Genomic DNA, 24153 nt, shown 5'->3' on the forward strand with positions numbered 1-24153 from the left:
CAGCATTTCGGCAGCGCGGTGTCCTGAGGGCACACACAACTGCCCCGGTGGGCGCCACTGCACCCGCGGGCACCACATTGGGGACCCCTGGTTTAGGCAATAACATTTATAATAGTGCAATAGGTTTACTGCATTTACTGTTCTGAGAAAGAAAAAAAGTCCGCATCCATTATACCCACTTTTGAAGAGTAACTGACTGGCATAAAGTAATAAAAATAAAAAAATCCACAACCTATCTAGAAATGCCCCCAATTTTTTTCTTCTTCTTCTTCTTCTTCAAAAAAAGCCAAAACAAAAAACACAGAAGAGGGCATATACTGGAAACAATGACAACTATTCATAACAGTATGTCATCTATCTTTCTGTACAGATATTCAGGGGTTCCCAAACTTCACTGCACTGCGAGCTCCTTCTTGCAACAAAAATTACTACATGACCCCAGGAGGGGGGACCGAAGCCTGAGCCTCACTTCCCAGCCCTGTCACTCACGGCTGAAGCCCTGGGGTTTCGGCTCTGACCCCAGCAAGTCTAACGTCAGCATGGCAACCCCACTAAAATGGGACTGCGACCCGCTCTGGAGTCCCGACCTACAGTTTGAGAACCACTGAGATATATTATAGAGATTTGCAAGATCTCATCTGCCAAGTTCCTCAGAATGTCACTCCTGGGGCAATTCTGTGCGGGGGCAGAATTCATGTCATCTGCAGATTTCTCTGTTTCCCCGCAGAAAAATGACTTGTTGGGGAAGCAAAGGGAAGCTGAAAGAGCAGTCACTCGCTTCTCCCCGGCAGCCTGAACAGCTGGCAGAGATGTCAATCATCACTGGAAGGCATGCGGGGGCTGAGCAGGCATGGAAGTGAGCTAACAAGAGACACTGTTCCTCTGGCTTGCTATTGCGGCACACAAGTCATGGAGGGTCAGCGCTTCAGGGTGTTTGGAAATAGGCATAAGGCAGGCTCTGTACCCTCAGGGAGAGCATAATGGAGCAGCCTACCTGCTTAGTTGTTCTCTTTGTTGTTAGCGTACTGTTCCCATTCTTAGTGAATTCCCCCAGGAGCATGAAACAGGTGTAAAAGTTTTAAGGGTCCTTTACACTGCCAGAGTTGTGTAAAGGAGCCTTATTATAAACGACAGAATGGCTTTATAAATGCTTATGATGCTTCAGTGATTAGAACTGGGCTAAATTTTTGGACTGAAAAATTTTCCTATTGAAATGTGCTCCACGAACTGTTTACTACTGACCTTTCTGGAGATGGACAGTAGCCAATATAAATCATGATTCTGATCCCCAACCCTCACTTACTCTTCAGTTGCCTGTGATGTAACACTGAGCATATGGCTGCATATATTTGTTGACTAACAACTAGAAATAAAGGGTCAAACCTAGCTACATTACTTTAGACAAAGGGGGTTTGGGGATTTTCTCCAATGCTCCCCAATTCCATTCTCCATCCACTGTATTGTAATTTAAATAAATTACCAAAATAATTGACACTTGCATGAATATAATATGCAAAATAATGTGTGCAGAATTTTTTATTTTTTGGCACAGAATTCCCCCAAGATTAGAATGTGCTTAAGCAGTTATGACCCCTGCAATTCTCACAAGAACAATAGTACTTGTCAGACCTAACACAGGGCCAGGTCCTGGGGCTGCAGGCTTGCCTCCTTTGTGGGTTGGCATGGGATTAGGAGATTTATTTTACCACCCAAATTATTCTGTCAGAGGGAAGGAGAATCCATAAATATTTCTGGATGGGAAAGAAGCATATGCCACTTTCAGAAGCAGAAAGTTTTCCACACCTTCCCCTCAGAGCGTTACTTTGGACCTTGTAGTTGCTGGATGTGGGACTGGTTATTCTTGACTGCATGTACAGGATACAATCAACTGCCATATCCAAGAAAAAGGAATTTCCCCTCAGCGCATCAACACCATGCTGAGTTATTTTGTTTTGCCTTCCTCTAGTTTATTCTGTTGAGTCAGAAGCCAGGGTTAGTTGATTAGGTCCCAGTTAGCAGTGCAACAGTTCAGTGATCTGACAGTTATTTACCATCAGCATACTTTTTATAAATGCTGGATCAGCTGCTTTAAGGAGCAGCTGACAGGTTGCACTGGCCTTATTTTGTTCAAGTGAGTTTATTGTCACAACTTGATGAACAAGAGTCCCTTTTGGGGTAAACCAGTTTGCACTGGTGCCTCTTCCCAAAACTTGGATTGTGATATGCTGGGAAGTGGGAACAGGTTTCATGATGCATCTCAGATGAGACACCCATCCAAACACAAATATAGGTAAACTCAAGACCCATGGGAAAGTAGGTCTGGTTTGGCATTGCAGATCTTCTGGTTGAAGTCTTGATCAGGCTTTGATCTTAATCCATCTTGATTAATTCAACTCTCCGCCAACTGGACTTCCTGGCATTTGCTTCACTCCCAACCTCTATCTTATTCAAAACTCTGTTGTGAAAACATCTGCCTTAACTGATACCTATGTCCAAACTAACCCAACTGAGATCCCTTTCATAAGCTATTTGTTGCCTTTGGCACTGAATTTGGATCGGTAATTCTCACTTTCAAGGCCCTACGCAATTTAGATCCTTCTGACATCTATGCTTGGTCTCATTTTGTTCTTCAACCCATCCACTCTTCGCACTTAACCCAGGCCTGCCCTCTATATCCTTTTTCATGCAACTCCCTATATGTGAAGCTTCCTTCCTAAATCTATCTAATAAACCTCCACCCTCACCTCCTATGCTTCTTCTCAAAATCCACTTAAAGTAGACTTTACATATCGTATAAAAAAACCCGGCAGTCTTCATTACAGCACAATTTCAGCATCTTCTTCCACATCCTCTGTCCCTTCCCCTTAAGCCTTCTACATTTGTTACGCCCTGTTGTCGTCGTCATTTTTTTATCTTGACAGTGCACTCCTCAGGACACAGACAGTTTTTACTCGCTTTATAAACAATTATGCACATCTTTGGCACCACGCATAAATAATGTTAATAAAATTGTGATCTTTAAGCCTAAACATTTTACTGAATCCATAATAAGTGGCAATGGCTGCTTCTGAAGTATTAACTGGCAAACACTCACATGTGGGCCCTAAACGTGTAGATAGGTTCTACATCTAAAGAGGCACTCCTGGAAAAAAAACAAAAACAGAAAGGTGATTATATTCAACTACCAGTTAAAACATTACTATTAAATTGAATGTAATAAAAAAAGATTTGAGAGAGACAACAACATATACAACAAACTCAAAAAAAGAGAACCACCATATACTTGCTTTTTGGCAGGAACTGTTTTCTGTAAGTTCCAAAGTTTTAAAGTATGGTCCTCAGAGGCTGTAACCAGCACAGGCTCTACAGGATGAAAAGCTAACGTTCGCACTCCATCAAAATGGCTGCGTAGCGTATACTTAGGATTCCATGTCTTCCGAAAGGCATCTTTATTGGCTGGCAACTAAAAACAAACAAACAAAACTGTATGTAGTAACTTTACTGATCTTGTATATAAAATTATATACTGTATGTTAGTGTTTGAAGACTGAAGTGTTTAGGACATGGATTTAAATAAGTACTATTTTGCTGGAGATACAAAAAATTCAAGCATCCATTGCTAGCTCTGAAGCACCAAACAAAATTTTGAGAGCTATATCAATAATACTGAGACAAAACCAAGGAGTCTGCAAAAATGGCACAGGAATTTAGTAAAAGAAAGCCTATTTGCCAAATAGTTTCTAATTTCTGGCATGTTTGTAAAAGTTTACTAACAAGTGAGAAACAAATTATAAAATACCACTGGACTAGTTTTCCAGTGAACCAGTATCCATCACAATTCTTCATGTTTATAGGCTACAGAACTAAACAGACAACCAATATTTGTGTACAAACCAACCAATGTAAAGATATTGGGATTTCATATAGTATCTGGAGGGAAATTTTATATCTCCCTTTTAGCTTTTATGATCCCTCTTTCCAGAAAGGTATTCAGGATACCAAATCAAATCTCAGTACCATCTAAACCTGCCAGAGCAAGTATTTCTTCTGTTGCAAGTGTAGCTTTTTCCTCAGCTCTAAATAGAAAAAGAGTTCTATATAACCAATACAGGATCAATATTATTCCCAATCTTTCTTGGGCCACACAGACTAGAATACAACAATTATTACTGTTTAATATTGAGTTTAGTACTTTATGCATCAGTTTTGTATCTTGTAAAAAGCCATACCAGTTAAGATACAAGAATATTTGTTGACTATGACAACAGTAGCAAGTGGTAAAAGCATCTTTTCTAAAAATCTTGAAAGGGGCTCAATTAGATATTTTGAATTCCAACACAGTATTTTTGATGTCCTATGGGAAATGCACTTTTAAAATACGACTCAAATCTACTGTTACTAGAGCCTTCATTTTAAAATCTGAAAAATGACTTATTTTCTTAGTTTTCTCTTTTCCTCTTCAGTGAGATTTTCCTACTCCAAGAAAGCCTTAAATATCACTGACATTTGCTGTATATAATTGTTGTCAGACTGGATGATCTATTGCCTATGTTATGCAGGAGATCAGATTAGATTATCAACCATCCCTTCTGATTTTAACATCTATTCTATGAGAAAATTTAGCTGTAATTTCTGTCAGAAAATACTACAATGTCCAAGGTCATAAACAGAATTTTATGAAAAACCTAACTATTTTTAGGGAAATAAATTTAAAAGGAGAAAAATTCAGAAGAACATGAGATATTATTTTTCTGTTTTAAAACTTCAGATCCATTTTATACACTGCAGTTGTGCAATATAATGAATTATAATTTTGTTCAATTCTTTTAGATATGTTGGGGGGAGGAATCGAAGTTACGCAACTTCAGCTACGAGAATAACGTAGCTGAAATCGACGTACTTAGATCTACTCACCGCGGTATCTTCACTGCAATGAGTTGACTGCTGACGCTCCCCCATCGACTCCGCCTGCGCCTCTTGCTCCGGTGGAGTACTGGAGTCGATGGGAGAGCGCTCAGCGGTCAATTTATGGCATCTAGACTAGACGCGATAAATCGACTCCCACTGGATCGATCGTTGCCTGTTGATCTTACGGGTAACGTATACAAGCCCTTATTTGTCTAAAACACAATGCAACACTATTTAAGATATACCAAAATGTGTAAGGACTTGCCCGGATGGATGGACGCACACAAACAATCCCCTGTCCGCCCCCGAACCCAACATCAACATTACTAGCCAGTACAAATTTCATATTAAAAACGTTACCATGGGCAGTAATTTTGTGCACAGAGGAAAAAATGTAGGACACTGCTGTATGATAACATGAAAGAATATTCCACACATGTAAATCTAAAATTCACACTACAAAGATAAGCTACTATACACTACTATATATACACATTTTATACATAAAAATAGCAAACATCTAGAAATTTAAGTTATCAATATATGGTTTTAACTCCAACATTTTAGTGTTCCATTTCTGGGACAATTCCCATTTTTGCTTAAAAGAATTCACCTAAACTTGTTTGGAAAACATGTTAAGTAAAAAACAAACAAAAAGTTAAAATATGAATTACAAATTCATTAATTAAAAACTAATCATATTTCATTTTGATTTCACAAGCTGTTTTGCTAGTTTATGAGGTGTTTCTTTCTACAACAATATAGCTTTTGCCTCTAAGATAAGCTGTCCTATAGGTTTGAAATATTCTGAAAAATTGACCATCACTGATTATATTCAGCTGTATAAGGAATTTTAAAATAAAATTTCACTTACATCATAACTATAGTCTGCATCATTTGTTACTGTCAAGTCTGCAAGGTCTCCAAGGCCCAGTACACTTAACAAAACATCATCAGAACCCATAATAAATGACTTGCCTCCTCCAGATGAAAACGTTATTGGCTCTGCTACAAAGAACAAAACAGTTTAAATCTTGAGGAAAAACCTCAAATTTACAAGATGAAAAAACTGCATCAGTCATCATTTAAAGGCACAGCAGTGTATAAGGACTGAATTGTTATTAACTAGATATAAATCATGGTAAAATCTCCTCCTCCTAGTGGAAAAGAAAACATAAGCGTATACATACATACATACGAAAATAATTCTTTAAGTCCTGGTCTACACTAGGGCGGCGGATCAATCTAAGTTGCGCAACTTCAGCTACGTGAATAACACAGCTGAAGTAGACATACCTAGATCGACTTAACGTGGTGTCTTCACCGCAGTGAGTCGACAGCTGCTGCTCCCCCATAGATTCTGCCTGCACCTCTCGTGGCAGTGGAGTACAGGAGTCGACGGGAGAGCACTCAGGGGTTGATTTATCGCATCTAGACACGATAAATCGATCCCCGGTGGATCCGGCGGGTAGTGAAGACATACCCTAAATTTGAAGCTATTAAGGCAATAAACATTTACCTCCATGAGCAAGTATTTTTAGCACTCAGCCTATAATTCCCCACGAAGGACCTACCCTCCACCACATATATACAGACAGGGTTTTAAAACACAAGAACCTACAACATTTGCAATTACTGAGTTCTGCATTTGATTGTATCCAAACATTGTTGATAAAGTTTAAAAATAGACAACTGATATTCATGTTAGCTAGCTGCATGCTCCTTAAAACATTTGAAGCTTTACACATTTTTCTTGTTGATTATCAATTAGTTCTAAACAATGCCGTTTTTGAACAAATGTTAATTTTCAATTCAGGCTTGAATCATCTTCTCCAGCATTCATTCACACTCTTTACTCTTCAGCATTAGCTATGACTCCCCCCTGCACCTCCACAAAAAAATTTATTTGTTTGCAAGGTATTTGAATGAGGATTTACACAGAGCTTCTGGAAAAAAAAATCTACCTTACTGAAAGATGGGTGGGTGGGGGTAGAGGGGTTGTTTTATTTTTTGGTATTACTTTCCAAAGAACAAAATTAGGACACCTGATAAGGAAAAATATATTCCTGATTTAAACTTTCCAGGTAAAACTGCATGTGTGCAAGAGAGCAAGCCATTTCTTCTGTTAATTTTGGGCCAAAACTACTTGACAATGTCCCTTAGTAGTTTTCATTTTTTCCAATATTTCATTAGAAACCTCGCATATGCAAAGGGTCAAGTAACTGCATCCTAAAACAATCAGATTTATTTTTCCAAGGAAGTCATACTTCCAATAAGTAAAATGTCCTAAATTATTTTCAGGGTGTATGGATGTACAAGTTTCCTTACTACAAGATTAAACATTATTCTTATTTTAGTCACCAACCCTAATTATACCAACTCTGAATTTCCCAATATTGATGTTCCAGCAGAAGTGTTGGGGTAGAGCAGTAAAGAACAGAAGGAAGAGATCCATTATGTTCTACATGAAACGTGCATTAAGATGACATGACAAAAGGTCTACGGAGAAACACAACCTGCAAAATCTTCACTAAATGTAATAGGATTGTTCACTGAAGTCCATGTTCTGCCTGGTCCCTACAAACACACAAGGAATATAGGAGGGGAAAGGCAAAGGGCAAGTAAAAGCCCTGAAGAGCCTTTCTCCCATTGCTGAGCCTGCATAAGAATTCAAAAATTCCAGTCCCCCAGTGTCCAGCGTCTGCTCCCTTACACTCCCCTGGGGGCAAAGTTGTGGCATCATGAATAGAACTGTTCAGCTACAATTCAAGTAGTAAGCTGCACCCCATAAGAGGTTGTAGTAAGAGGAACATATCCTCTCCGCACCTGGGAACTGTAGGCGATATCCTGCTTCCCAAATGTGTAATGCATCTCAGAACCATCTTTGAGACAGTGTGCCTCTCACTATCAATCTCCCCACTGTATTTTCCACTGCATGCATCTGATGAAGTGAGCTGTAGCTCACGAAAACTTATGCTCAAATAAATTGGTTAGTCTCTAAGGTGTCACAAGTACTCCTTTTCTTTTCACTATTAAGAGAAATTCAGAACTCCACCACCTAAATCTACAGCAACTATACTCAGATTCATCTGAAACTTCAAAAAGGTGAACAGAGTTTAGAAGCTGGAAACTAATTTTCCAAAAGCAAAATTTTAGTTCTAACCTGAAACTCTGTTCCAAAATTTCTCATTTTAAATTTGGGGCTTTTTTATTTAAGCAACATTCGTGGTCAAAAGTTTTAATAAAAATAGATGACAACCAAGTAATAAAAAAGACACACAAACTTACAACTATCATCAAAACAGAGATGAACAACTTTGAATAGCAAAAACATTTTTTTCATTGCAATGGACCTACCTGAAATATTCCAAAGAAAAAAAATGTATAATTAACATTAAGGATTTTCAGGAATTAAGGTTACCGGAGTTTTTTGGTCATGCAGTACAGAACTGTATAGTTATCATCATTCTCCAATTTAAATACAAGTATGTTCTTGTGAAGTCACTGTCTATCGTATCCATACCAATGACAAGTTATGCTCTAGTATAATATTTCTTATGTCAGAGACTGAGTAAAAAGATGCACCAGCCATCCTAGCACTTAAACTTGTTAACATTATGCATAAACAAATGAAATTCAGCCAATAGCCCACAGATTAAATATTACACTATAAATACATAATCAGATGAGCTTTAAGTCCAATCACACAAACCTCCCCTCTTGGTCTATTCTTTAATCAAACACTTATCATCCAGAGGTGGTTATTTATAATTATCACAAGAGCAGCCAACATTATGTACTGTATACAAATAAGCACTATCAGCCAATTAACACTATTATTTGCCTAAAAAAAGCAACCATTAAAAAAGAAAAAGTCTGCCCAGCTACTCATGTACCCGAAGAGAAGGCTTAGAAAGCAACCATGCTCTGAGTAAGACCACAATGGAGGACAGCAGGACTGTACCAATGGACTAACCCTGTTTTCAGAAATTTAAGGGCAGAATTATTAGAAAATGTAGCTGGTTCAGAGTGGTTTTTAGTGGAAGACTGACGAATGTATGTGTTACATTTTATGGTTTTTCCAAGCGTATAAGTCTATGACAAGTTTCAGTTTGCATCAATGTAACTAGCTGTTTTGAGATAAAAAACACTAAAATAGTCCAAATGTGGTTGGAAATATTTTAAAACAGGATAATTGTTTATAATTTATCTTGTGAAGCACGGGGGGAAAAAACCACCTGTGCACAATCACATCCAAGCCTCTTTGTATCAGAGCGCACACTCCAAAGGTACCATGAAACCAATCTGAGTCTGAATAGCGTTCTGGTTATTGCCACGCAAATGAAAGTGCCAAGCACTCCTTTTCTTTCAGAATTATGGTTTCCAATGTGACATTACAGTAAATAGCCTCTTGTACTGCAGCAAAGGATTACACAGGCCATTTGTGTAACCAGAGACATATTATGGCTTACTGCAACTCAAAAGTTGAGCTAGTATGGCCTGATAAGGAGGATTATAGTGAATGTCCTCAGTCAAAACTGCTTGAAATAGTTAGATGAAATAAAATCACTGGGCAATATTACGCTGTTCAGATACAATTGTCATTTATGGCTCATTTCTTTTTTATTCATGATAATGAAATATGCTGTTCTCATTCAATTTATTAAAGCAGCAGAACATGGACAGAAGGAGTGCAATGAAGATTTTCATTTTCTTCTGGAGCTTCTACAAATGAGATGACTAACCTATCTACTACTACTGACTTCATACCACCTGGTGTAGACATAAATTATGAAATATTTGTTTAATATCGTCAAAGGACCACTAACACAACTAGTTGAAAGAGAATTTAAGTTTTAAAACTCGTTTTTAAAAAGTCGTAGGAAGGTAAGGAAAAAAATAAGACACATTGGGTTATTGGGATGTTCACACTACAGCTCTCACCGACAAGTATATGAAGAAAATCAAAACAAATTGATGGTCTGGAAAATACGGTCACATAACAAAATGGCAAATAGTGTGAAATGGCAAAGTTCTAGAGACACCTTTCGGAATGATCTGTGAACATACTGGAGTGCAGACAATTTTTAATCATCCAAAGCATTTGGTGGTATAACATTTTCCTGAGAAGACCACTCACCCACCTCCACCCGTCCACTCAGATTCACGTGAACTATGCAACAAAACATTTTAAAAAGGTGTGGAAGTATTGGTTTTTATGGTCCAATATTTTAACCAGATTACAGTTCTGTATTTTAGAATGAATCAATGTCTCCTAAAACACAAGAATAAAAATCCAAGCAAGAAACATGCCTTGCTTTATGATGATGATTCCAGGGTTCACAGTTGAAATTAGGCATATGTAGTCCTCTCTCTAGAATACTGTGGAGTTTCTGGATAAAGATACAATAGATGGCACACCAAACAATGGAAACTATGGCCCCAAATGACTGAAAGAAATCTTTCCTCAAATTCCGATTTGCTGTCTTTCTTTCTTCGCAAACATTACTCTGAGTTTTGTAACTCATCTTGCTACAGCTATGAACTCCTCCATGTGACAGAATTACATCCTGTCCTAACAGCAGGGAGGAGTGCTGCATTCTTCTGTGCCTCATCTAGGTTTGGAGCAGGTAGTTTGACTACAGTGCAGGAAAGGTGACCTATAGGCAGATCTGAGGGAATTGTGGGAGTTCAGAAATCCCTACATGTATACACAGCAAAAATCTCTCATAAGGGAGTGAGGCTGTAGGCGAGAGAGACAAGGATACCCGGCCAGAGCACTCCATGCTTTTAGCGATACTGCGTGCTGCGATGTGGCCACAACTGTTGCAATAGGCACAGGTACAAGTAGCACAGTGTGACTGCAACCCACCAAAAAAGTTTTTACAGTGCACTATATAGGTAAGTCTTGCACTAGTGCAACATGTGTGTGTAGACAAGCCCTAAAAGACTATGTCCAATTTTACTTTTAACAGATTACTGTGAAATAAAAGGACAACTTCTTACTTAAAGACAACTTCTTTAAATAAAAGGACACTGGAAAATATCTGGACACTGGAAGCTGTGCTTGACTGACGCAAAGTGACAGACTGACGTTTTTATCTTGTTATAAATCTCACCACTTTTGGGGCAGTTATGACAACATTGGGGCTAGAAGCTACTCAAAGCCCTGAAGGCTGGAATTTGCAAGAAATACTTCAATACGTTTTGTGAGAAAGACAGATTATAGTCTTAGTTTATAACAAAACTGTGTGACCTTTGGCATGAGACTAACACTGAAGTAAGCAGCATTAGTACAAATGCTGTATTAATCTAAAAATAACTCAAGTTGTTAAAAAATATAGATGCACAAAATCTTGTAACCAACCCCCTTCAAGTGTTTAACTCCTTTAAGTCAATTTCCCAGTGCCTTTCTTGCAGGAGGTGGGATGAAAGTGATAGTTCAACTGCATCTGGAGCTAATGGTTGGTTAAGGATAGGATAGGTCAAAAGTAGCTAATTAAAAAAAGTACTCTACGTATATAAGTAGTATTAATAATTTGAAGGTAGAGAGCCAAATTCATCCTTTGTGATTACTTCACTACTTTTAAATAACTATTTTTATCTCACCTTTCAATACAAATGGAGTATCAAACTTACAATCATCACTTTTTATACTAAGTTTTATAATGTACCATTCAGATAAGATTACTTTAAAAAGGGATTCTGCAACAAGCGACTTAAGAGTTGACAAAGTGAGAAACCAAGGAGTTTCACATAAAATTGAATAAAAAAAGACAAAAAAAAACACTTGACATGTAAAGTTCTGATTTTGATTTCTCTGAGACACAAAAGCTTTAAGTGGTAGTCGTGCAAAAAAAAATCAAACTTGTGTGAACAGACTTGTAAGCACTGTTGATGTCCTATTATTGACAACTGTAACAGCATTAAGTCTTTGAGGGGATAAGTGATAGCGTGTGTTTAAATTTAAACCTTCTAAAATATAATAAGTAGCTGAATTTTTTTGTACCTTCCTCTGCTCCTGAACCTTCATCAGTCATTCTAGAAGAGGGTGACCTAGATTGATTAATGATTCCTGAAGGGATGTGGGGTAGCTCATCATCGCCCAGATCTGCTATCATGTCGTGAAGTTTTGTCCTGTTGACCCCTGTAAATTAATGTCAGCAGCAAAGGTTCATTTGATTGCTACTGCTTGACTTGACAGCAGTCAATAAATCCAGTTTCCTAATTAAACAAGAAAGATTACTAATGGAACCTCCTTAAAGAATAAAGACATTGGTTATTATTTTTGGTTATGATGCTTTAACTGTTATAGAGTGTTGTTTTGGAAATTTTGAAAACCAGTTAAACACAATCTGAAAACTATATGCAAGTGGTTTTTATCCACCTAGTCAAAAAAATTGATTAGAACTGGCTTGTTCATGTGCAGTACAGCTTTATATTCTGCTGTGGAAATGAAAGAACCCAGCACCTCAAGTCCCTATGAAAAACCAAATATGTAACAGTTAGAGAGTAACCTTTAAACAAAATACATCAGAACTAAACGTTTGCAGTATTAAACAGTTTTAACTACACTACATGAATTAACACAGAAAATCTCAAGTACAAACAGAAAGTTACCTTACAAAGGAAAGAGGTAGAGATGACTTGTACCGGGGGTGCAACAAACAATTAACTTTCCCTGTTTGTTTTTAAAACAGCATTTAAAATTATTCTTTGTGCAAAATTTTTATTAAGCCCAATCATGATTAGTCAGGGCCACATTCAAAATAGACTTACATATGTCTACAATTAAGTTTCTAATTTTAAAAAGTCTGATTTGAAATTGTCACTGGCATTTCTATCTGTAGAGGATATAGTGCTGATAAATATGTATGACCTTACATAGTACAGTTCTGCATTAAGGATGTGGTTTTTTGTTTTGTTTTTTTAAAAAAACCTGCGACATTCACATCCAATGTACAGGTAAAGAAAAAAGCAGAAAATAATTTGCAAAAGAACAATTTTTCAAAGTTTCATCTTATGTTAGTCCATTTGAAAAGACATACAATGATATAAAGAAAAATGGACTTCTACCATAAAATGTCAGACAAAAAGAAAACTAATAACTTTAAAGATTCTACAAGCAGGACATTTCAGATAAAGTCATCTAGGCTTAAAACTAGTCAACATATTCAGAAGCTTTTGTCTCTTATCAAAAGTTATTTATTTCTCCCTGCACAGATGTATATTCTCAACTGGATGTGAAGTCTGGCACTCACATGTCACTGTAACACTAGTTAGAAATACACTGATCTCTTCCCAGAGCACCAAGTGGCAGAGGGTGGCAAGCTGCACAGTGGGATAGCTAACCATGGTGCACTGCTCTCTGTCGATGCAAGACCACCAACCGTAGTGAATGCACTGCACCATAACAAAGGGCAGTGTGTGGATGTACAAAAGAGGTTTAATTACAGTGGTGGACAATTGTCAATGTAACTTTGTAGCGTAGACATAGCCTTAGTTTTCAGTAGAACCAAAAATTATATCTTGGTGTGGTCACAGATGATAAACACTCTCCTGCTTTCAGTAGTATATGCAGGTAAAGATGCAATTTGCCAAAACCAGTGTTAAGTTAGGTTTAATTCTGCTGGAGACAAGTTAACCGATTTAACAATGAAATACAGTATTTTTATACAAGCTGAAAGACATAGCTAATGATAGCAAAAGGGGTAACAGGAAAGCTATGTTACTTGTAAGTAAACAGAGCTGCTTCAGTTAATAGCCCATACAATGACAACTTTTCTCTTTTTTTTTTTGGATCTAGTGTACAAACCTGGGAGCAATCCTTTCCTCAGCAGATTGTAGATGGGGCACAAGCATTGACAAATGTTTTGAAACTTAAGTACGGTACTGCTTGTGCCCCCTTCAGTTTCAACTAATTCTGTTCAAGAAGACAGACTAAAACAAACAGGAAAAGGGGAACTCTGTGCCAGTGTTAAATGCATAACACAATACTACTCACAAACTAGCTTAAATTTTCTTCTTCCTTAACTCGTTTGCACAAATTCACGTTCTTATTGACTTGCATGCAGTAATGCTGACGATGATGGACAAGATATTCTTAGTTAAGACGACAGAAAAACAGCCTTATCCAACCCAGTGCTCTATCTAGTCTTGGACAATAGAATGGTAAATCCCTTTAACTTTTTCCTCATTTGTAAGTGAAAGTAATTGAAACAAATGTGAGACATTGGAAGTGTGGAAACTTCAAAAGACTACTATAGCAAGACAAACCAGATGCCATAGGCATTGGGATTATTCACTAATGTTTGTTTGTATAAATGTTATATGTATTTTTGCAAGTTAGGGATTGTATTCAGCTTCATGGGAAGGATTACCAAAAATTTATTTCAGGAATTACAATGGGGGACAATTACTGCAAATCCCAGGACAGGTCAAAAACTCCAGACAACTGTGTGTGTGTCTGTGTGTGTGTGTGTAAGATTGCATATACTGGTTCAGACTGGGATCAACAGGCCCAGCAGACAAAGTAAGGGCTTTTGGCATAAAGAGGCAGCGTGAATTTACTCAGACCCTCATTTTGATCTAAGAAAAGACAGGATAGCGTTACAGAGGGCAAAGCCCTATTAGAAAATGTGAAGGACTGGAACCTGCCAGTGTCTCCATGTAGAAGACAGAACCTTGTAAGCTTAGCAAGCATGCAGATTTTTTGTTGTTTTAGGATTTTTTTTTTCTGTTATACCTTTGTCCTACAATAAGCATACTGTGCTCTGTGAAAGCTCACTGGTTACTGGTACGCACTGTCATTTTCCCTTGAGACAGAGAATTGCAGGAGCTGGACTAAGTCAGACCTACTGGAATAAACACTGTGAATTTCAGGGGCACTGCGAGCCTAAATCTCTGGTCACAGGTCCCCACTCAGAAAGGTGATAGTTGGAGGCCTTATACCTAAAGGGCAACCCTTGATGAGACAATTGAGGGGACAGAGGTGCAGTTAACACCAGAACTGAGACAGTAATATTTACCAAACTCATAGGGGTGTTGGGACTCTAAATTCTTTATTTGCAAAGCACTTGGAGCTCACCAGATGGAAGGTGGTACATAAAAGCACACGAACATGTGTAGGTTGTTCTAGATTGTACTCCAGCAAGCCTATGAAACCTGCCACACAAAAGGTGTTTAAGATGGAAGTGACTTGGTCAGGCTTCTCTGAATGTAAGCAAGCAGGCAAACATTGGTTAAATTCAGTCCAATACTCACATGCACAAGGTTCACACGCAAATGAGACTGGAAAGTATAGTCTCAAACTAATGAAGAGTGTGAAATAATTTGAGACATCTTCACTGGATAAAACTACAAATTAAGAGTTTGAAAGTGTCATATCTAAATATGTCCAAGCTAAAAAAAAATACTGCTTCACCTTGAAAAAGGTGACAATGAAAAAAAATAAAACAGCTTATTAAGGCAATGAATGATTAATACGAAAATAAGATCATCTGAATTTTAGGAAAATGGTAAAAGGTAACCAAAGCCTACAACTTGTTAAGTTGCTTTGTGAAAGAATTGTTACCAGGAATTTAGTACTCTCCTTTAAATTTATGAAAAGAAGGGCTTCTGATTCGGTTGGTTTTGAGGGAATGAGCACCCACCAATTTACTCCGAACTAAACTAAGGTCACATCACCCTCCACGCTCCCCCAAACAAAGTGAATGAGAAAAAGACGAAAAGCACAGATTCAGTGAGAAGAATATGGCCCTTTATCTACTTTTCAGCTGAGATGTCAAAGTTATCATTTGTAAATATCTCAGGTCAAGAGCACAGGATAGGTCACAATTTAACTCCCCCAGCTTCCATATAAACTTGAAATGTATCTCCACACCCTTATGAAAGTAATATCCTACAAGAAAAGGTTTTTTTAGCTTAAGAAATAATGCTTTTTGCACTTTGACTTTCCTACGCTTCCAGTCAACAGGAAAACAGCACACAGGAAAAAATGAGCCACAGGTGAGTATCCTGTCTCTGACGAACTTTGGGGGAATATAAATAGAAGGCAAAGAAGACACCCCAACATCCTGCATCTAGGAAGTAAACAGACAGTGTGTTTACACTCATGAAAATGGGATCTCAGATAACCTTGGCTGGAAATACTGAAAAGGACTCTGGGTAAGTAATTTCTTTGGAAAGGAGGTTAACCTTAGTCTCTAGAAGGCATGATTTTGTTTAATATATAAGCTTTTGTGTCCAATATCCTTACTCTATCACTTAAATCGTGAATTTTTAATAAACCAACCTTTGTTTTTCAGTATAAATATATTTAAGTGTTCTGATATTAAGCATGGTGCTCATCCTGAGCTGAATCATATGAATCAGCTCAGGTGCTGATAGCGAGCAGCATTTGTTTAAATCTGTTTTTTTGAAGTCCCATTATCTGCGGCTTTCATTCCTTCCTTTCCTTAGAATCATGAAATCTATCATTTCATGATCACGTTCACCAAAATTGCCTCCCACTTCCACATTTGCTAAACAATTCCTCCCTGTTGATCAGAATCAAGTCTAAAATGGCTGTCCCCCCGGTTACTCTCTCCACTTTTCTAGAACAAAAAGTTATCCCCAGTACAGTCTTAGAACATACTCGAAATTTTGTATTTTGCTGTTATTTTTCCAAGAGATGTCTGGATAGTTAAAGTTCACCATTACTACCAGATATCGTGTTTTGGATATTTCTGCTATTTGTTCTAGAAATGCCTCATCCACCTCCTTGTCCTGATTTGGTGAACTAGAGTAGACCCCTACCATGTCATCATCCCCATGTTTAACCCCTTTTATCTTTACCCACAGACTCTCAGCTGGTCTTCCTCCCACCTCTTTGTTGACCTCAGAACAAGTGTACATATTCATGATGTATAAAGACAACACCTCATCCCTTTTAACTCTGACTGTACTTTTTGAACAAGCAATTCCTCTCCCTCTATACTAATATTCCAGTAATGAGACTTATCCCACCTAGTCTCTGTGATGCCAATTAAGTAATCATTTAGTTTATGTAATAATACTTCCCATTCTTCCTGTTTTATTCTCCAGACTCCTTGCATTTGTGTATAGACAGCTAAGATATTGAGCAGATTCCCCTCTTGTTGATCCCACGACCCTATTGTAATTTTCCATGTCGCACCCTAACAGTCCTCGCTTAAGTGACCTCGCGTAAGGTCATTTCTTTTTAAGACTTACCAGTGGGCTTTTGTCACCTGTCCCCTTTGAAACTAATTTAAAGTCCTCCTCACTACACTGCTCTTCCCCTTCTTGTTTAGGTGGACCCCGTATCTTCCCAGCAGACCTTCTTGGGGCTTAGAAAAGCTGCAGCCCCTGCCATGTTCCACAACAGTTAATATATCCCCACAGCAAAAGGTGTAATCCTCTGGTCTCACTGTTTCTCTGAGCTACTCACTTCATGAGCATGAGAAAGCAGAATGTGATTGGGGTGGGGGCGGAGGGTGAGGGTGCGCTTGTGCATTTAAAGCAAAACTTTAATCCAAGTACAAATTCAACAGCATTCAAAGCCTACCATTCAATCATTTTATAGATAATCCAAATTTTAAAAAAGGTAACTACATCACATCAGTTCATTCTTTTCAGAAACTGAAAGATACCAGTGCGTTTATGAATTTTATTGTCACTATGGATTGTGCACAGCCTGAAAGAGAGTTCTGAAAGTTAAAACGGGATCCAAATTACCAGGGACAAATTTTCAAAGGTAGACCTCCACTTTAGTACTCAAAAATAAATTTGAAAACCTATTTCCAAAATAGTTCATGCAAGCCTGATAATTGCCTAACTGGTTGTTTACATGCTAAATGCACGTGCACATTTCTGCATACATGTTTACCTCTTTTAGTTTGGCCCCAGTTAGGTATATTTAACTTTTTTTTTTTTTTTAATAGTTAAGTTACCTCTGACCCTGACAAAATTACACCTTTACATAAACAAGTCCTGCAAAACTTTAAACAAACAAACATGCACAAACTAAAGAATTAAGTGACATTAGAGCGCATACACAAGGCAGAATAGCATTACATATTTGAACATTTAAAGTAAATTAACTTTTAAATAAAAAAACCTTCCTTTATATTTAAAATCTATTAGCTCAAACTATTTAGCTTAACAAAGAGAAGGTGACTTGATCACAGTCTAAGTATCCACATGGGGAACAAATATTTAAAAATGGGCTCTTCAAATTACCAGAGAAAGTTATAATACAACCCAATCGCTAGAAGCTGAAGCTAGATAAATTCACATTGGAAATAAGGCATACATTTTTAATGGTGAGATTAAACAGCCATTGGAACAATTTACCAGAAGTCATGGTGGATTCTCCATCACCGACATTTTTTAAATCAAGATTGGATGTCTGTCTAAAAGATATGCTCTAGGAATTATTTTGGGGGAAGTTCTATGGGAGCAAAAGACATATCTGGCTTCAAGACTAAGCTTGATAAGTTTGTGGAGGGGATGGTATGATGGGATAGCCTAATTTTGGAAATTAATTGATCTTTGAGTATTAGCGGTAAATATGCCCAATGGCCTGTGACGGGATGTTAAATGGGGTGGAATTTGAGTTACTACAGAGAATTCTTTCCTGGGTGTCTGGCTGGTGAGTCTTGCCCACATGCTTAGGGTTTAGCTGACCACCATATTTGGGGTCGGGAAGGAATTTTCCTCCAGGGCAGACTGGTAGAGGCTCTGGGGGTTTTTTGCCTTCCTCTGCAGCGTGTGGCACGGGTCACTTGCTGGAGGATTCTCTGCACTCTGAAGTCCTTAAACCATGATTTGAGGATTTCAATAGCTCAGACATAGGTTAGGGGTTTGTTACAGGAATGGGTGGGTGAAATTCTGTGGCCTGCACTGTGCAGGACGTCAGACTAGACGATCATAACGGTCCCTTCTGATCTTAAAATCTATGATTCTATGATCTGTGTTACACAGTAGACCAGACATTGGTCCCTTCTGGCTTTGCAATCTATAAATCTATGAACATATGTTAGAAAAAAATTTACAGTCTAATTTAAGTATATATTTATCACTTACACAGAACTTAAAAAGTGCTTCACAAAAATTTTTGAACTCACATGTAAAATTACTTTGGACCAAATATAGCTCTGAATTAAAATAGTGTAAAAACATTGCATTCAATGGAGTTACTCCCAAATTACACCAGTGCAACTCAAATACTAATGTAGCTCTTTGTCTATATAAGCTTTATATAACAAATTGAATTCTATACACTGTAGCATTATGTATCTCATTTTATAATTCATAATATTAAAATCTGGAGTTCTAAATACTTTACATATTTTTAAGTGGAAGCCTTATTCATCAGCCATTTCATCTGACAGAATTTACTCCTTTCTTCCTTCCTAACGGCAGTATTTTTCTTTAAAATGTCTGAAGATGTTAACTGAATGGAAGAATGAATGTCAACATCAAGGCACAAATATATTGTAGAGTAAGCCACAAAAATGTTTGCTTTCCCTTACATTAAAGGCATCTTTTTCATTCTCGTGCTGCCTTCTAGCAGACAGACACAAATATAGGCCCAACAATGTAACTGAATTGTGATTCAAAGCAAGGTTCAAGAAAAGTCAACTCAAGAATCTTTTTTTTTTTATTTATTTTTATTTTATTTTATTTTATTTTATTTTTTTTTTACACAAATGGAGAAATTTAGCCTACTTTGTTAAAGTTCAGGAAAGGCGAGACAGCACTCCCAGAACCAATACTGTTCAAAATCTATCACTGTACTTAGATTTCAAGGTACTTTCCTCTCTTTTCCTATTTAACCCTAGATTTTTATGTTTATAAGTGTTTTCACATTTCTATTCTCACAAGTGGCACAAGGTATTTCTTGTATAATCAGATTTAGAAGATAGAAAGTTAAAGTTGGTTGCCCCCATCATGGAAAACAATACTTAATGCAAAAACAAAAACAGAATTTGCAGAAGAAAAAAAAACTGTCCTCCAAATGGATAAAACGAATTGCATTTCAAGATTCAGAATCTGCACTTACTCTTTACCCCTTTCTTCCCCTTTCGTTCCTTCTTGTACTGTTCCTTCAGTTTACTTATTAGTCCCTGGTCTACATCCCAAACCTCAGCAGTTGGGGACAGGTCATCTTTGTCTACATGCAGCATATTATTAAAAGAAAAAAAATCAGCAGTTGGCAATGCAAGCTGTGGGTGATTGACTGTTATAGCTCAACATAATCATCAATAAAAAGTTCTTAGGTTATACCTGAAAATATTTTAAAGGTGCAGTCTCAGTTTTGTCAGTTACAGTTTACAAAGTATTAATCCCATTCTATACAGTTTTCACTAAACTATTTACTGTAATTATGTCTGAATATTATTTTATGCTAATTTTTGTTACCGATGAGAAAATAATTTGAGTTTTTTCTTTAAATAGCTGTTCATGTTGAATAATTGATTGACACTACTAAATACACAAAGGTATCTAATGTACTTAAGATTACTGCATCTTTAGAAAGCCCGTGTTAGGAATTATTCAGCCAGCTTTGAATAAGCAAATAAATATATTTCATGCTGTACAACTCATGAAAGTGCAAGCTGAGTATGTCAGTGTCATTTTGTTCATTAAAAAAACAAACACATGCATCCTCTCACACTCTAATCCTACATGCACAAGATAGGGCTTTACCAATTAAAGGGCATGATGCATAAATGTTACCAGAAAGACACACAATTTCACATACAACATTTATATGAAGGTTAATAAAGAACATTCACAAAAGCGAAGACAGTTTGACATCCTCATTCTGATCTTTAATTACAAATAGAAGAAACCAAAGACTCCATTATATATATATTTTTAAAGCTCATCATTTATTTTCTGAAACATAGCAAATTTGTATCAGCTAAATAAAAGGAAACCCCTGGTATTGTTAAACATTCACAAATCCCTAGTTGGAAATATGTGACTAGGGAAAGAAAGAAAAATTACTGCTAAGTTAAAGTAAATGTAATTTTGAAATAAGGACTTTTACATAAAGTAAAGCTGACAAAAAATATGTAAAGCAAAAAGCAAATGAACTTGGCCTGTGTTTTTCTTAAATCTTTTGTGTTCTCCTTGATTATTATTGAAGGTATTCTGGTTAAAACAATTTTCTTGCCCATAAAACCAAGCAGTTTGGAGGGGAGGAGCGCTAATTCTTGCAATTAAATCATGTTTATGATATCAGTGTCTCCACAGAATTATTCTGATATCACAAATTCATCATTTCATTTCTGGGTTAGATGAATGTTCAAAAGCAGCAGTACATGGTAGAGGTAGGGCAGAGTACTTGCTTAAAAGAAGTATCTTTAATAAATAATTTATGTCACAAATTTTCAAAGGTCTCCTCAACATTAAAGTATTCAAGTTACACATAAGACAGGGATAACATTTGGGGATTTGAAATTTAGGATTTTAAAAAAAATTTTTAAAAACAGAAGACCAGTAAATTGTTAATCGTTTTAAATACAACAAATTCCCTGCACTGTTTTTTGTAATCAAAATATTACAGTCCAGCATTGAGATAGTGCAGAAAATCTTGATAGCTAAAGTAACTAGTTCATTAGTCAGTCCTGCTTTGACCAGAAAGGATAGTCTTTTGGTTAAGATACCAAACTTGGACTCATAAAATGTGGGTTCTGTTCGTGCCTCTGTCCAGATTTCCTAAGGTGGCAAGTTTAAACTCTGAGCCTCACTTTATCTTCTGTAAACAGAGAATAGTTCCTTATCTCAAAGGGATGGGGTATATTCATGCATGTACCTGTGGTATTTAGATATTATAGTGACATGCCCCTTAAGAATCTTATAAATACGTTTTGCACATTTACTTTCTCCATTTATCTCTGATTGGACAAAACGTTTGGTAGATTTTTATTATAATCTTATTTTCCTTATAGGAAATTTGCGGAAATATTTTAATCTGACACTCTCCATCCCTTTAAAGGCTGTGAAATTTATTCTTCTTCTTCTTCGTTTAATATCGTTTGAAATTTCTCATCTTCCATGGTTTTGAAAGCTGATAGGAAAATTTGTTGCACAAAAGGGGGCTGCAAACCCCAATATGCGATAACTAAGACTAAACACATAAATGAAAGGAAACAATGTTTGCAAATATATAAGTATGTTCATGAAAAACTGCTACAGGGAGATTAAGCCAGTGGTTGGTTTTCAGAAGTCTCCTTTGAGAAAGATATATCTTGAATATAGCTGCCAATTTGTTAATCACATGTCAAAAGCTATGAATCTCTGGAGTTAATCTATACTGAGAATTATAAAAATAATTTAAAAAGTTACTAAGGAAGTTAGTTAAAATGTCCACTCAAAACTGGAGTGACAGCAAAGCAAGACCTGGTTATAGGTCTGGAGACCTGCACACAGGAAACAAATTAGAAATCTGAGAAAGTAGTACAATAAAGAACTAAGTTTTATACATTAGAAATTAATTTACATCCATAGGGCATACAAAACAACTGGATTTGTACATGTCCAACCAACGAAACAAAAAGAATAAAGGAAGCTATGAAGGTAACAAATTAAAGCAGCAAGGAGGATGGGGATAAAAGTGAAACAATCAGCAAAAAAATTAAGGTTGCATAAAAACTAGGACGAATGGAAATGGAAATGAGCTTCCGTAAAAGTCAAGTTAAACATAATTTGACCCATATGCAGAATATAACCTATAAATATAATGTATAATTAGCCTATTCTATATGCAAATGTAAGACGCTTAAAGGAAAAATAGGCAGAAGCATTTGTGCAAAGGAAAAGAATGATTTAAAAACAGGCAAAACTGAAATGTGCCTCAGATTGGTGCTGAAGCAGATTGTTTAGAAGAAATAGACAAGACAAAGGAAGAGATGGCATTGTTTTACATAATATTTGGGAGTGAAAAAAAACCTTGGAATCCCTAGGAATCACTATGGACTCCCAGCAGAATCACTGTGGAGATTGGGGAGGCTTCAGGGACTATCTTAAAAAAAAAAAAAAAAAAAACTAATAAGGTTATGCAAGGTATTTATAAGACAAAAAAGGTAAATATGTTTGTGGTAGTTTATAGTCATAGACAGTACTAAAGTGGGACCACATTTGGAATACTGTATCCAATTCTGATATGCCATGAGGGATTTAACCTTTATGACCTTTAAACTTTGTGCAAAATAAAACTAAGTGGAAATCTTGAATATTTTAAACCATGAAAGAAAATGTATGTTTATTCAATCCCAAGAGCTCAGGATTAAACAATCTTCAATGATTCCAGTTAAATAAAAAGGAACTGCATTTAATCCAAAAACAGCAGATACACGTTTTTGGATTAAAGGGAAGACTAAAGTTATAATCCTTATATAATGTTATGGGCAAAAACACTACAAAAATGGAGTACCAAATTAGAATATCTTTAAAATACAGCACCAGTTAACAACAGAAACAGTGCACCAGTCACAAGACTAATAAAATGTCTGAGATAAAAAAGCTGTAGTACGAAGGGGTTGCAAAGGTTCCATAATGTACAACATAATCCAATAATTTGGGACTAAGGTACATCATGTCAGAAAGTTAAAATGCTACATTCCAAGAAATTACACAGAATACCGACAATGTGCACTTGATGTTTGGTCTTTAGCTTTGTGCTGCAATAAAGGATCTGTTTTATCTTGGTATAAAATAATTCAAATGTACAACTACGTACTGATGTAAAACTTCAGACCAACAAGTTGAAATATCAGTTCAATACCTAGACAGACTACAGAAATTCAACAGTTTTAAGATTACTTCATATAAAGACATTTTATTTTCTCCTGTTTAAAATAATGAGGGGTTTAGATAGCTTGTCTCCTCAAGCAGCAACAATGCAGAATGCCCACCAAGAAGTAAAGCACTTAGACCAATAAGATTAAATAAAATTCTAAATCTAGCACTAAGGAGGTTAAGGAAATAAATCTGATAAGTTAATTGTTGTGTTTTGTTCTTCTAAAAATGCAGTGAATTTTAGTGTTTATGAAAAGAAAAGCACACACTAAAAGAATGGCACATTAGACAAGTATTGTGTAAACTTGCCCAAGCAGCCCCTATACTATATGCCATAATTCTGCAATCCCTACCTCGAACACTGTTACTTTAGTCCTGGGCCTTACCTCAGCAAAATGTCAATTGTGTTTAAGTATGAGGTGTTTTTACCAACTA

At 36.7% G+C, this 24153-nt stretch overlaps 1 protein-coding gene across 11 annotated transcripts in view; it reads right to left on the minus strand.

Annotated features, from left to right (window-relative positions):
* Window positions 1–24153, minus strand: part of STRN3 (striatin 3) — a 94858-nt gene that overhangs the window by 13797 nt on the left and 56908 nt on the right. For 3 of the 11 annotated variants that reach the window (XM_043548698.1, XM_037900544.2, XM_037900550.2), the window contains exons 8-12: window positions 19973–20083; window positions 11918–12055; window positions 5783–5916; window positions 3288–3463; window positions 3095–3142 (exon numbers count right to left, since the gene is read on the minus strand). In XM_043548698.1, coding sequence (XP_043404633.1) covers window positions 3095–3142; window positions 3288–3463; window positions 5783–5916; window positions 11918–12055; window positions 19973–20083 — 607 coding nt within the window. The remainder of the gene's footprint in view (window positions 1–3094; window positions 3143–3287; window positions 3464–5782; window positions 5917–11917; window positions 12056–19972; window positions 20084–24153) is intronic. The other 8 variants (XM_043548699.1, XM_037900546.2, XM_043548701.1 and 5 more) reach the window with 5 other exon arrangements.

This window comes from Chelonia mydas, chromosome 6 (genome assembly GCF_015237465.2).
Source record: "Chelonia mydas isolate rCheMyd1 chromosome 6, rCheMyd1.pri.v2, whole genome shotgun sequence".
Lineage (NCBI taxonomy): Eukaryota > Metazoa > Chordata > Testudines > Cheloniidae > Chelonia > Chelonia mydas.